At 43.8% G+C, this 15,186-nt stretch overlaps 1 protein-coding gene across 1 annotated transcript in view; it reads left to right on the top strand.

The window, feature by feature from the left end:
- Positions 1-15,186, top strand: part of LOC147014111 (TBC1 domain family member 9-like) — a 98,619-nt gene that overhangs the window by 69,184 nt on the left and 14,249 nt on the right. Inside the window, exons 14-15 of the mRNA XM_085851796.1 lie at positions 6,649-6,747; positions 14,052-14,123. Coding sequence (XP_085707922.1) covers positions 6,649-6,747; positions 14,052-14,123 — 171 coding nt within the window. The remainder of the gene's footprint in view (positions 1-6,648; positions 6,748-14,051; positions 14,124-15,186) is intronic.

Genomic DNA, 15,186 nt, shown 5'->3' with positions numbered 1-15,186 from the left:
TGTCGATGACTAAACCGTCTCCCCCACCAGGTTTCCTAGTGAGGAGGGTGTATGGATATGGACATCCAGCAGGATTAGAAACAAAACCTGTCAAAGGGTGGAGGAGCTCCTTGTGAGCCAATGGCCATCCATGTATGGTGCCCAACTGCATCGAAAGACATCCTCCTGCTGTTGGGTTACCTTTTTCTTGGATGTTGGTGGCAGGATTTGCACTCCGACCACCGTAAAACACTGCATTATGTAAAACGCACAAAAAAAAAAAAACACAAAGAAAACAAAATCCATTCCATCGGAGTACCTCCTGTGCAACTGTCCTTCGCTGGGCATCTCACCGGATGAAGGGAATGCGGCAAAGCCTTCGGAATCGCCACTCTTTGACGATGGGAAAGCACGGGGTAACCTTCTTGGGTCAGATTGCGCTAGTTTGTGCTGGGGCGGTGCTGAGGTATCTGTCATACGGCTGTCTCCTCGGGTTACTCTGATCCCTTCGGGTGGTCTCTTCGGGTGGATGCCTGGAATGTGCGAACCCTAAAAGAGGATGATCACCTGTCTCTGCTATCATCTGTGCTCCAGCGTTTGAACATCGATATTGCAGCTGTCTCTGAGGTTCGCAGACCTGATAGTAATGAGATCATGATGGGTGGTTCCTCCAACTACTGGTCTGGTCGCTCTGATGGTAACCATGTCCACGGAGTTGATGTAGCTATGTCCAATAAACTGACTCCATTGATAATTGAGGAAACACTGACTGAGGATTTGTCACTCCTTGCGTGTCATTTCCATGATCTCTGTATATGCTTCGACTGAGGCAAGTAATGTCACTGTGAAGGAGGCATTTGATGCTACGCTCAAGTCTGGGGTTGATCATTACCCCAGGCAAGATACTCTTCTAGTCTTGGGGGATTGCAATGCATCGACAGGCACTGACGGAGATGGTTATGAGAGACGTGTTGATCTTCATTGGTCTGGAAATGTGAACCAGAATAGCATCAAGCTCCATTGACTTTTCAAGAAGTCGTGGAGTGGGGTTGCTGTTTCATGGTTTCAGCATCCACAGGCTCATCGCTGGACTTGGTATTCCAACGCTGGTGGTGTGGCAAAGTAGATTGACCATGTGCCCGTTGATGGGCGCTGGAGGATGATTCGGAACTACAGGGTCCACCAGAGTACTGAGTTCCTCAATACCGACCACAGGCTTGTTGTAGCAACTCTGAAGTTGCAGCTTAAAATCAGGAAAATGATACCATCCCAGCCTAGAATGGATGTTTGCGAGGTCAAGGATGAGAGGGTAGCTGAGGAGCTTGTGAACAGGCTGAGTGGGGATTTGGGGAGTTTTGGGGAGTCCTAAAGAGTTGTGGAGTGCCTTCAAGACGACCATCCTTGATGTTGCCGGTGGATGTCTTGGAACCCACTGTCAGGCAAAGAAGAACTTTGTCTCCCAAGGGACACTGGATACCATTGACCAGAGTTGCAGGGCCAGGCTTAATGGCAGAGCTGCATTGTTCAGGGAGTTGAGGTGTAAAACTCTACGTGCACTGAGGGCAGATAAGGAGGCCTGTGTGTGAGGAATCTGTGAAGGGGAAGAGCATCACCTGTGGCCAAGTGATTCTTGCCCTGCTTCGAGAGGAATTCATGCATTGCGTTCCTCCAAGCCCATTCCTCGGTGTACTGCAGTTAGAGCAGAGGGTGACGGGCTCTTGACGGCGGAGTCCCAAGTGAAGGCCTGCTGGGCCGGTTACTTTGAGCAGCTGTACCAGGCTAACCCACCGGCCGTTGAGTTGGACATCGTGGTGTACCTATCCCTTTTGCTGACCCTCCAATCAACTATGAACCACATTCGTTTGTGGAAACACAGGCAGTGGGGAACCAATTAAAAAGAGGTAAAGCTCCTGGGATCTGTGGCATCCATGCTGAACTTCTCATGGTTGGTGGAAATAATGTACTTTTGTCTGCATGTAGTTCTTTGCTCTGTCTGGAACACAAGCATCATCCCAACTGACTGGAAGAGGGGCCTCATTGTGCTTTTCTGGAAAGGGAAGGGTACTTTCCAGGACTGCAACAACTACTGAGGGGTGACTCTGTTCTCAGTGCCGGGCAAGGTATTTGCTCGGATTATTATTGATAGGGTTCGCCACCATCTGCTTGAGCACCAGCACCCAGAGCAATCAGGCTTTACACCAAAGAGGTCAACGATTGATCGTATCCTTGCTCTTCGGGTCCTCACCAAATGCAGAGGAGAGTTTCGGCAGGGGCTACCTGCAGCCCATGTTTATCTCTGTAAAGCGTTTGAATCAGTGAATCGGGATGCCCTCTGGAAGATTACACAGGTCTGCGACCAGAAAATTGTTTCATATTTATTTGATGAATTTGATCAATTTTTACCTTCCGGTTTCAAAAATGACAAATAAATTATCCTATCATGTATAGTTTCTTCACAAAATCGATCATTGCGTTTTACCAGTGTGCCAGAGTTTGATTATTGTGTTTTACTATTTTATCCTAATGTAATATCCCCTTTCTCTAATCCCATTACTTCTTCTTTACAGATCTGTACATGATGGGAAACAATAATGGCTTCCAGAGGATGTGCAACCAGCCCGGACAAATTTTGTTACATTTGTGGCGAGTTTATGACTAAGAAACATCAGAGATACATAACTTACTTTGTTAAAAAATCTTACTATGCCTACTTTGGTGTGAAATTAGGAGACCAAGATAAGACATGGACTCCTCATAAGGTCTGCTCAATTTGTGTTGAAGAACTAAGACAATGGACAAAATGTACAAAGAAGTCTTTTCGTTTGGGATTCCAATGGTATGGAGAGAGCCTAAAAATCACAGTGATGACTGCTACTTTTACTCATGTAAGGTACAAGGACACAATTCAAAGAGTGTGAAAAACATTGTTTATCCAAATCTCCCATCTGCATTGTGACCTGTTGCCCATGGGCCAGATGTTCCAGTCCCATCACCACCAGGAAACCTTGAAGACATACACTTAAGTTCTGAGTCAGAAAGCAGCAATAGCAATGATGATGTAGACTTCAATAGTGGTAAAAGTGAAGAACCTCAACTATTCAACCAGTGTGAATTAAATGATCTCGTGAGGGACTTGGGACTTGCAAAGGTGTCAGCAGAGCTTTTAGGCTCCAGACTTAAATCCAAGAGTCTTTTAGCTCCTGGTGCATCATTCTCTTGGTATCTTAACCGAGAAAAAGCGTTTGTTCTGTATTTTGCTCAAGAAAATGATTTCGTTTATTGTACAGATCCATCAGGACTAATAGAAACGTTTGGAATAAGTTACAGCTCTGATGAATAGAGACTCTTTATTGACTCTTCAAAGAGAAGTCTTAAAGCAGTTCTTTTGCATAATGGTAATAAATGTGCTTCCATCCCTGTTGGACACTCAGTGATCATGAAGGAGACACATGAAAATTTGATGTTACTCTTAAACATGGTTAAATACAAAGATCACAACTGGACGATTTGTGGTGACTTGAAGATAATTTGCATGTTACTTGGACAACAGTCAGGCTACACAAAGTTTCCTTATTTCTTGTGTGAGTGGGATAGTAGAGCCAGGGACCTCCATTGGTCTCAAAAACAATGGCCAAGAAGGGATACGCTTACACCAGGGACAAAGATCATCCTTCAAGAAAGCTTGGTGAATCCGAAAAGGGTTCTTTTGCCTCCTCTACATATAAAACTTGACCTGATGAAGCAGTTTGTAAAAGCTTTGCCACAGGATGCAGAAGACTTCAAGTATTTGCGTAGTAAGTTTCCTGCTCTATCAGATGCCAAGGTTAAAGAGGGTGTATTTGTTGGACCAGATATAAGAAAACTCGTCAAGGATGAAAACTTTGAAAACTCTCTTCGTGATCCTGAAAAAGATGCATGGATTAGTTTGAAAGATGTGATGAAGAACTTCTTGGGTACAAGGATCCAAACTACAAAGACATCGTGGGAAGAATACTAGAAAAGTTTGAGGCCTTAGGATGTAAAATGAGCCTTAAAGTTCATTTCCTACGTGCCCATTTGGATTAATTTCCGGAAAATCTAGGGGATGTGAGTGAAGAACAAGGGGAAAGGTTTCATCAAGATATGAAGGAGATGGAAAGAAGAGAAGATATCAGGGAAGATGGAATGTCAGTATGATGGCCGACCACTGCTGGATGTTGCATCGTGAAAGTCCACCAAATGCTCACAAACGAAAAAGTTCCAGGTGTAGTTTTCAAGTGAGAAAGAAGAGATTTTGAGGTGCTGAACCTAAAAAATGATTGGAGCACTTGTAAAGAATCTATTGTCTTACTTGCGTTTGTGCCATTTCTCTTTGCTAAATAGAGTACCAAATTTATTTTTATTAGTTTCATTTTGTCTTACCATATGGGAATTTACCTAAAATTCTTGTATATTTCATCATCAATTTGTAAGAAAACCTTACGTGATGGAATAAAAATGTTTTGATATTTCAAATTAGCACCCCAAAAATATATAAAGTAACATAAAATTATTGAAACTTTTTTTTAAAGTTCCATTTTGCAGACCTGTGTTATTGGTCTTCGTGGGGTGCCACCAAAACTGATCAATCTGATGTCTGAACTATACTCTGGTACTGAGAGTGCTGTGAGATGTGATACCATCTCTGACTTATTTCCAGTTCTTACTGAGTTCGTCAGGGGTGTGAATTGGCCCCCACACTTTTCAGCGATTGTATGGTCTGGATTGTGTGGAGGATGTTGGAGAGATCAAGCTGCGGTGCATCGTTTGGGAATGTCAAGATTTCTGACCTTGGTTTTGCAGATGATTCAGTCATCTTTGTAGAGACGTTGAATGTCCTTATCAGGGCCCTCGAGGCACTGAGTGATTTGTCGGAGCTGCTGGGATTATGTGTTTCCTGGGTTAAAACTAAGATCCAGGCTTTTACTGACATCTTGGATGCTGTTATCTTGTCTGTACCTGTTTGTGGTGAGGATGTTGAGGTCACAGAGATTTACTTACTTTGGCAGTGATATTCATGTCTCCGCCTGTTGTGAGCCAGAGGTCAATAGACGTCTGGGTCGAGCCTCGGGAATCGTGGATTCACTGGATCATTGGGTGTGGCGCTGTTGGTACCTATGCAGGAGGACGAAAGTCCGAATTTTTAAGTCCTTGGTGCTTCCAGTCTTGCTTTGCGGATGTGAAACTTGGACTCTGACCAGGGATCTGAGATGGACACTTCACTCCTTCGGTACCAGATCTCTTCGGAAAATCCTTCGCTATCGCTGGTCACACTTTGTGTCCAACGAGCGGTTGTAGAGCTCGACTCAAATGAGATTTATTACCTGCATCATCAGTGAGCATCAGCTGCAGCTTTATGGTCTTGTGGCTTGTTTTCCTGATGCTGATCCTGCTTACCAGATTCTCTCAGTGAGAGAGCCTCGTAAGTGGAGGAGGCCAATCGGCTGACCACATGCCTTGTGGTTACTGCAGGTTGATCGGCATCTCAAGGAGATGGGGATGGGCCAGGAATCTGCCTGGGGAATGGTCAGACAGAGGCCCCTGGAGTAGCGGTGGAAAGTGGATGCAGTGACGCGCTGCTCCGGCGTATATTCCCATACCTGACCTGATGCACAAACCTATATACAAAATAACTAGATATAACTCCACTAATGGCACCAAAATGCCAGATTCACACAATGAAGAACAAAGTGGCAAGCGAGGCCTTAACAAGGCACAGGTTGGTGTGGTTCCAGGCCGACAATGGTTGTGGCTGCACTGCAGCTTGTGGAGCAAACGCAAGTAGGCATGATGGTGATGCAGGGTGATGTCTCCCTTACTTTCCATTAGGTGTGTGTGTGTGTGTGTGTGTGTGTGTGTGTGTGTGTGTGTGTGTGTGTGTGTGTGTGTGTGTGTGTGTGTGTGTGTGTGTGTGTGTGTGTGTGTGTGTGTGTGTGTGTGTGTGTGTGTGTGTGTGTGTGTGTGTGTGTGTTTGTGTGTGAACGAATTCACGCACGCACATACATTCAACAGGTTTTATTGTACAACAGCACATTGCTGGTTCCCATTGGCTGCTCCCCAGCACAGGGACAGTGCTCCACCACAGCACTTGGATTGCCCACAGCTGGTCCCCACTGACCACTCCACTGGTTGGGGGTGGCTCTTTCCCACAGCATATGTTCTGCCCCTTCCCCATACAGGCCCCCAACCACAGCGCACGAGGCCGCTTATCCTGTGTTGCTTCGCAAGGCAACAGCAGAACTACCATGCCTGCTTGTTGCGCTTTCTGAGTGTCCATTAGCATCCCATAAAATGCACTTATGCCTTTCCATGGCCACCAATCCTCCACCTGTACTTGCCTTCTTTCAGGAGTTTTTACACAACATATCCTTACTCTACGCTCCCTAAAGGTTTGCACTCGTTGCCGCCTCGGCACACGTTTTACGATATGATTCGCTTCTGGACAAATAGCTAACACAGGATGAATTACTGGATCACACGGTCTACACTGTCTTCCCACAAACTAGCTTGCAATCTCCCCTTATCTCCCTTTCCACGTAGAAGTATGTATGTATGTATGTATGTATGTATTAGTACGTGTGCTGATAAATTGTTTCGGATGACTTTCGTAAGTATAAAAATGTATGTACAATCTGTTTTCTCCTCTTTCAGAAGTTCAGCGGTGTGACATTTGATATCATTGAGCAGATGCGACGAAAAAAGCGCTTGGAAGTCGTGCAGTCTCTCGAAGACACGACAAAACGTAATGTGGTAAGTTTTTGGTTCACGAAAAAAGTGAAAAAATATTTTCACAAAAAAAATAAGTGACCACTATATTCGTTATTGTTGTGTGTCTGTGTCTGTCTGTCTGTCTGTCTGTCTGTCTGTCTGTCCCTAGCATAGCTCCGTGAGTTTTGATCCGATCCTGATAAAATTTTGGTGGGAGGTTTATATCATGATCTAGTTGTGTTTTCCTGAAAATGGGCATGGTGCGCCCATTATGGGTGGAGCCACGCCCAAAAAATGTGTTTTTAGGGGGTAGCCGATTTCAATTTGCATCTTCTCCTAGGGGGTTTGTCGAATCTGACAGGGGTTTTGGTATTTTGGTTAGTCCAATGGCACCTGCATAGCCCCACGGAGCTCTTTTTCATTTTCGTCCCAAGGTCCAGGTCACACGGTCACGAACTTAGAAAATTTAGAATTTTTACATAAAAATCATACGACCGCCCAAACTTTGAGAGCTAGGATGACAATATTTTTTATGCGTAATCTTTAGGTTGTTCCCCACCTAAAGTCTTGAAACTATTTTGCTCTATTGCCCGTTGATTGATTGAACACCTTGCCCGTGGTGCCCCCTTCAAGTTTGTTTTTACGCTGATTTCATCAAAGTATGGATAATCCGAGGAGTGCGAAATGCCATATAGCCTATATGACGTTATATTGTTCCTGGAATGTTCCAGAGGAAGTTTTGCACCAAAGGTCATAATCCTTGACCTTTGACCTTTAAAGTTCACAAAGGTCAAATTTTCAAAGTTGTGGGAATCGAACCGGGTTTTCGACCTTCTTCGACGAACTAACTCCAATAAGCTATAGCACGTATCGTGTTTCCTTATTTTAATGTCCACAACATTGTTTTGGGACCTTTAAAGGTTATGCAAAGGTCAAATTTTGAAAGTTGTTGAACGAAACCAGGTTTTCGACATTTTGCAGCTAATAACCTGTCACTCGTACCACATCATGTTGATAATTTTTATAACTTGGTCAAACATTATCACATTGTCTCATCCTTGATGTCTGAAACGATCTACATTGTCAAATACCGCTCGTGAACCATCGTCGTCTTCAGACTTTTATTTCTCTCTGCTCATTGCTTCCACTTGTTTAACTATTTAATTGGTCATTTTTCAACAAGTATCACATGTTGCACAATTTTGAATGTACACATGAAGATGTCAAATTAAGCCTGTGTTTGATGTTTTTGTTGTTTTTCTTTTTACTTTTATTTCCAGTCCCTCCATTTGCCACTTACTGGCCGGAATTCTCTTGGCACTTTGCAAAGATGCAAAAATGATATACTCTGGAATTTTTTGCAAACGTCTTTTGCCTTGACTGCAAAATCTTGCTTTGGTCATTGAGTTTGGCACCTTGGAACTGTTATGTGGGCATTTATCAATGTTAAAATGTGTTTGGAGTGCACATTCTGTTTGCCTCATGGGAGGGCTTTCAATACAGTGCTCATGGTATATTGAGACTTTGTTACATTACTGTGTCCATCCCATATGAACGTAACCTGGCTAATATATATCTTCCCTGACAGTTGGTAAACGAGAGAAAATCTTAGCTGACTGGTTATTTAAAAAAAAAAAAATTATGCACTCCATGCAGTGGACAGGAGAGGCTCTTGCTGTCCTTACTTTGGATGCCAGTTTGATATAACTGTTGAAGCAAGTTGGGTTTAGTGTCCATTAGCGCACTTGTCTCAAGATCGGCTTGTCTCGATTTCACTCTTTCTCAAACTTATTCACACGATGTTGTCTGTTTTTTTCTGTTATTAACACGTTGCATTTAGTACACTGAATGCATTTATTTATGCTTTTTATTTTTGGTCATGGAATTATTTTTTTCTCATGGAAGAGAAAAGTGACAGGTGGTTACATAGTTGGACAGTGGGGCCACAGATGGACACATCAAGCAAGATCATGAACGAACAGGAAAAGGGTGAAAAGGGAAGGAAACACTGCAAGTAAAGGTGTTAGGTTAGGAAGGGTGAGAGGGGTTAATAAAGATTGGGTAAGGATGGGGGTTGACTGAGAATGGTGCACTGCCACTTTTGAAGCCTTGGAAAAAAAAAATAGAGTGGGAGAGCACATTGTCTGGAAGGCGGTAAACATACGGTAGGAACAAAAGAGTCGAGGTTACAGTCAATCTGGATTTTTGAGCTTTCACAAGGAGGGGGTTACTGGAAGAAAGTGTACATCCTGGAGTGTTTGGGAAGGATTGATGGGCTGAGAGCAGAGGGAGCTCAGTCATCGAGAGGCATTAAAAAAGGAAATAAAATAGGCTACCTGCTTGCATGTGATGTGAGAGCAGCCAGACCTTGTGCTTCGGCTTCATTGCAGGAGATTCCATAGAATATTGAAGAGACAGATGTGTGGTGCTGGTGCCTGCTTACAGGGGAGGAAAAAAAACTCCATTGAGCTATTGACAAAAGCCATATAAACAGTGTAGTTATGAATTTTCAAGGAATGAGGATGGCCAGTCTGCAGCTGGCTTTGGAGTCCAGCTTTGCTACATGGGTGTCCCAGGAGAGGTCATAGCTGATGGTGAGATGTCAAAGTTCAGGAGGCAAAACCTCTTTCAGCAGCTGACCATATAAATCAATCGGTGAGTTTATTTTTTTTTTGTATACAATGTTGAGGTTTGTGGAAGAGCGAGAACATTGAACGGATCCAGACATAAGCGAACAAGAAAGACTGCATTGTGGTCACAACCTGCGTCAAAATCCGGAAGCAAGCCGATTGGAAAATGCGCATTAAAAGCAATCTTAAAAGATGAACAGCACGATTGGGAAACGCGCGTTACTGCACTATGAAAAGATTAATTTGACACCTCTCATCCATGTCAGCCTCGGCCAAGGTTATATCGGAACGAGCTGATTCGTCACATGGTCACCCCAATATGGGGCCGTTTAAAAATTACAAAACAATGTTATTGAGGGAGGTGCATGCCATGCATGTTGACTGGCTTGATTACACCTTACTAATTATTCTTTATTCGACATTGATGAGATTTTTCGGGGTTCCTCATCGTGAGTAACACCCGACCCAAACAAAGCTTATGGAAATCTGAGGCAACAACTCTGGGCATTGTTTAATCAGCAGAGGCCTACAAGCCTGATGTCTTAGGACCACCAGAAAACCAAGATGGCAGCCCTATAATTTTGTCTGGGTGCCATGATGGGTGGAGTCGAGCAACAAATGTGGGTGGGATCCGGTAGCTGTCCGAACAATGGGTGCATATTTTAAAAATCGATCCCCAACAAGAAGCACAACAACAACGACACATCACAGGCAAAAAAAGGAGCAGTGGAAAGAGAGGGAGGGAAATGCACCAACAACAGGGATGAGGGACAAAGTAGATGGTGACTTGGAGAAATAAGGGATTTAGGTAAAAATGGGGGCTCAGAGAAGACTTGAAGTGAGCAAGATGTTTACAGCCACAATTTTTCAGGAAGGAAAAACTGAAAACTTGGAAAGAGGTGACCTTTGGGTGGGGGTGGAAAATATGGTTTTGGAAGGGGGATGGTGGTGAACAGCTGTCTTGAAGCTCTGAGATGGTGGTGAGCAGCTGTCTTTTAATGATTCGTACGGAACGACAGGGTGAGACTGAGATTTTCTGGATTGAAGGACATGTTATATTTGTCAGACCATCATCAATAATTTCCACGTCATCAGAGAGTTATGATGATGCTGCTGTCTGCTTATCAGTGTTATGTGGGCACAGTACAACACAGTTTGGAGTCTGTAAAAAGGCAGAAAGGGGTTTTCAGAGCATTGGAGTGGTAAATAGATGAGGAACAAGAATGGGTCTAACACATTGCCTTGGGAACTTCAGCATCAATGAGGAGAGGAGTGGGTTTCAATGATAGCAATGCATGGGCAGCCTGCGTATAAGAAGCCAGAAATCCAGGAATCATGGTGGTCTTTTATGCCACAGGCTGAGAGCTTGGATAACAATGTGAAAGCAGAATACCAAACTCTGTTGAGCACCTGTGATGTTTCCAGGGAAAAGGGCCGTCAACCATTGATGAAAGAAGAGCAGCAGCATGTCCAGTGTTGATTGACGAAGACAGAATCCAAACTCATGGTCAAAAGTGAGGCTGTTTGAAAAGAGGAAAGACTTGACATCAGTCGCAGTCATGGATTTCTTGACTTTGCTTTTAATTGGATGGAAGGTTCCATCCATCCATTGGGACCATTCTCTGTGCAGTGTGTTGGTACTGCTAAAGCAGTCTCCTTGGCTATTGGGCACAATCCTGGATGGGTCGCCACTCCGACACAGGATACCAGCAATCTGGCATTCATTTTGCTGACCTCAGAAGGGTGACAGGCTGAGTCAACCCCACCTGGTATTAATTCAACAGCCAAGCAGGATTTGAATTCAGGATCCTCGGATCCCAAGCCCACCACCCTTACCATTGAGCCAACACCAGGCATATGGAAGGTTGTTGGTGTGTAATTGAGAGAATATGTTTTTGCACCCCTCTTGTGGAGGGAAGCGACCTTTGCTGACTTTCAGGCAGACCGGAGCTGGCCAAGAGCCAGGCTGAATAGAACTAACGGAATAGCGGCCTACAGCTGGACTGTCAAAGCAGGACAGAATGTTTTTCTACCTTCTCGGGTGAGGGCATAAAGTCCAGTGGACACTAGGTAGAAAGGAGTAATATAGGGCCAGGGCAGCATGGGTTGGGTACACTATATTTGGAGGCAAACACAGTTAAGACATTCTGCTTTCTCTCAGCAGAGTCTGTAGAGATGCCATTTAGATTGTGGGAGGGGATGGAAGATTAGTATACGCCAGAGACAGACTTGACAAGGAGGCACCATGACTTTGCAGAAGGAGGATGGTTGGAAAGTTAATCCTTGAGATTTCCATGATGTTTTCCAGCTTGCTTCAGAATGGACATACATTTGTGAGCCTAATGGCATGAACGAAAGTTTTCTTCAGTCAAGATAGCTTTCTTTATGGAGAAAGTTAGCTGCTTGACTGCCTCCACCTTCCCACATGATTTAGTCTCTCAGGGTGTAGATGATGGATAGGAAACGGCATGCGGGTTGGAATTTACTGATGAATGAGGAAAAAGTAGACTTTGTGAAAGTATTCCAAGGTGGAATTGATATCCGTTGCTGTGGAGAGGTTGTGGCTAATCCTTTTGTGGGAGTGCAGGTGTTGGAGGAGATGAGAGAGTGGGATGTGCAGTGGGGTCTGCAGTGCGCACAAATAATGAAGAATGAGTTTAGGAAGGAATAAGAAGCAGAATGAGTAAAAACAAAAATTCCAAGAAAATTGCAATAATCGATTTCTTTTTTGTTTATTTTTTGAGAAGATTTTATATGTAATCGAAAGGTGTGAGAAGAGGACACCCAGGAGAGGAGAGCAAATACTTGTCAGGCCTAATGAACTGAGCATGTCGTCTTTTTGTGGCCTTGACAAACACAATCTCAAATTTGACGCGACATCACCAAGTAAGTACGTGTAAGACACGGAAACCTGTTTGTAAAACCTATGCCTATGGCATCCAAGGCCAACTCCACATTGGGCTTACTGACTTCCTCCATTCTCATGGCCAACGTGTGGCATTCAATGGATTCCTCTCATCTCCCCTCCCTGTCAAGGCTGGAGTGCCCAAACGCAGTGTTCTGGGCCCAGTCCAGTTCCTGATCTTCATCAACGATCTCTCTGAATCTCTGGAAAATCCTCTTTATCTCTTTGCTGATGACTCCATCTTCTTCTGTGACATCCTGCATCCTTCAGACAAAAAGGCTGCAGCCTCTTCCATCTCAGACCTTGACCTTGACAAAATCATAAGATGGTCATACACTTGGAATACATCTTTCAATCCTGACAAATCTCACCCTCACGATCTCTCTCCAAAAGTACCATCTGGAACCTCCCCCCACCCCAAAAAAAACACAGACACACACACACACACACACACACACACACCATTTGCCTTCTTAACATTCCTCGTGAGGAATATCAGTCATTCAAACTTCCGGCTCTCACTATCAGCCATGATCTTTCTTGGGCAAGCTACATATCGAATTGGCCTCCAAGGCTGGCCACTGACTGGGCATCCTCCGTATAAAGTCCTTAATTGGCACACCTGAACTCCGATCCACCTCCAAGGCCTTTATCCGCACCTTGAAGGAGTACACCTCTCCCCTCTGGACTGGGCTCCCCTGCCTCCTATGGTGCTCATTTTCATGCCGTGGAGACCAAGGCCTTCAAGATTATTGGATGGGAATCTTCTGCAATTAATCTGAGTCTATGGGTCTATCACAATACCATTGCATACAGGTCGGTGGTCTCTCTGTCTTCTACCGCTTCCTTTCTGGTGTTGCACCCTCTGCTCTTTCCATGCTTTCTCCCCCCTCCCCACCCCCAGGTTTCTGCAGGGCACGCATGGTCCACCATCAACCCCCTTCTGGTTAGAATACCTAAATCCAGGATCACTGCTCACCTCCACACTTTTGTTCCTCTTTTCTCCCATCTGTGGAATGAACTTCCACATTCTCTTCAATCTCATTCTTCCCTTCAGATCTTGAAGACAGCTGTTCACCACCATCTCAGGTCATCCGCAATCCAAAAACAATGACCCTTTCTGCCCTTGTTAACCCCCCTCTCCCACCCCACTGCAATCCCTTTCCCTTCCAAATTTCCAGTTTTCCCTCATGATAGTTTCCTTCTGTATCCATCTTGTCCACTCTATGCATGCTCTCTTGCCTCCCATCCCTTTCCACACCCATTGTTTGTCCAAGTCTACCTCTGTCTTGGCATTCAACTCTGCTGTTGGTGTCTCCCACCCCACCACCCCCACCACCTCTCTCAACTTCCTTTTGACCTGTTGTGCCCTGATCAGTTCAGTCGACTAATTGTAGCTCTACCATGAGCCTTAACTATGTATACAAAAAAGCAGGTAACAGACAGAACAGATCCGATCCAGAATTCTTAGTTTTTTTTAAGTGATCTTCACGAGGCAGGAAATTTGGATGCAGGGTCAACTCGCCTTGCATTTTGACCTCATTCCGGGAGATGCCAATAATGTATTCAGATACAAGATTTTAAAATAATCTCCCTTTTTTATTTTTGGCTGCACCTTCACCAACTGTCAGACTTTTGTTTTTGCCAATGTTCACCATAAATTCCAATGTCAAGGTAATGAAAAATGAAAGATTTGCATTACTCCTATTAATGTTCATCTGGTCGTACATTTATCTGGAGTGCTTGGAAATGTAGTTGTGTATCTATGTATACCGCTACAATAACTATTTTGAATACCTTCTGTTTTGCAGGTTAGAACCATAAGTGCAGATCACACAAACTTTAGCACAAATGAGCTTGAAGACCTTTTCCATCTTTTCAAGGTTTTTTTTTTGTTTTTTTCCTTTGCATTTTTAATTTTTAAGCATGTTGTCTCATGATGCCCAACAATGTTCTATCAACACAGTGTTGCATGTTTCCTTATATTTTACTTCTTTTAAAAATAAACTGATGAACTTGTATCTTCGCTAAAAACAAAATACCATGTTTTTTTTGGCGTACAAGTCAATACTCCCCCCCCCCCCAGAAGTACATACCTTGACACGACTTTTCCATGGTTTAAGACATTGAATTGCATAATTAAAAAAAAAAAATTCAAACTGATATTTTGTGAAATAAATTGTGTAATGGTCAATTTAAAACACACGACAGAAATCGTTGCCTGGAACATTTGCCGATGGGGTGAGTAATTCAACATTAATCTGCTGCTGCATGCAAAATGATCCAATCAACAACGATCACGCACTCACCAATTACGTTTGAGTCTTCCCTTTCAAACCTAATCATACAGTGTGTATCCATCGTAACTCCGTAATCGCAAAATGCCTCCTGTAAAGTCATGCAAGTTGTACAAGGCAGCTTTGAAATTTGAAATGGTTCAGTTTGCTGAGGAAAATGGTGGGAATTTGGCTGCGTACAGGAAATACGGTGTCAGCGAGAAGTGTGTTCTGGACTGGCAAAATGTAATGTGCCTTGAGCCAGTGCTGATAATGATTCTGTAGATTGTTTTGAAAGCTGTACCTCCAGATGATAACAAACATGTTGAAAAACTATTTCCATTCCGAATTTATCTGAAAGGTCATCCCACAACATAATTCAAATAATATGCACAAAACAGCAAATTAATATTCATAACCATGGAAGTACCATAGGCAGTGTTGGATGCGTTGTGAGTGTCGGGGAGGAATTAACGCCTCTGTTTTGAATGACAGTTTTGCTAACTACAGTACTTGATGTAGCTTCGTCTTGTACTCCAAATAGACTTGTCTATTAATGAAGGAAAGAACTAGAATGGCACTCGTGAGAGCGCATACCTCCGCCAGACTGACTGCGTACGTTTTGTATCCTACTGATAGGTCGGATCTGCTGACCTGAACCAAAATCTCA

Source organism: Eptatretus burgeri, chromosome 13 (genome assembly GCF_056783735.1).
Source record: "Eptatretus burgeri isolate ZD-2024b chromosome 13, Ebu_testis_v1, whole genome shotgun sequence".
NCBI lineage: Eukaryota > Metazoa > Chordata > Myxini > Myxiniformes > Myxinidae > Eptatretus > Eptatretus burgeri.
The sequence above is the reverse complement of the archived record's forward strand: the minus strand, read 5'-3'. Positions and strand labels throughout refer to the sequence as shown.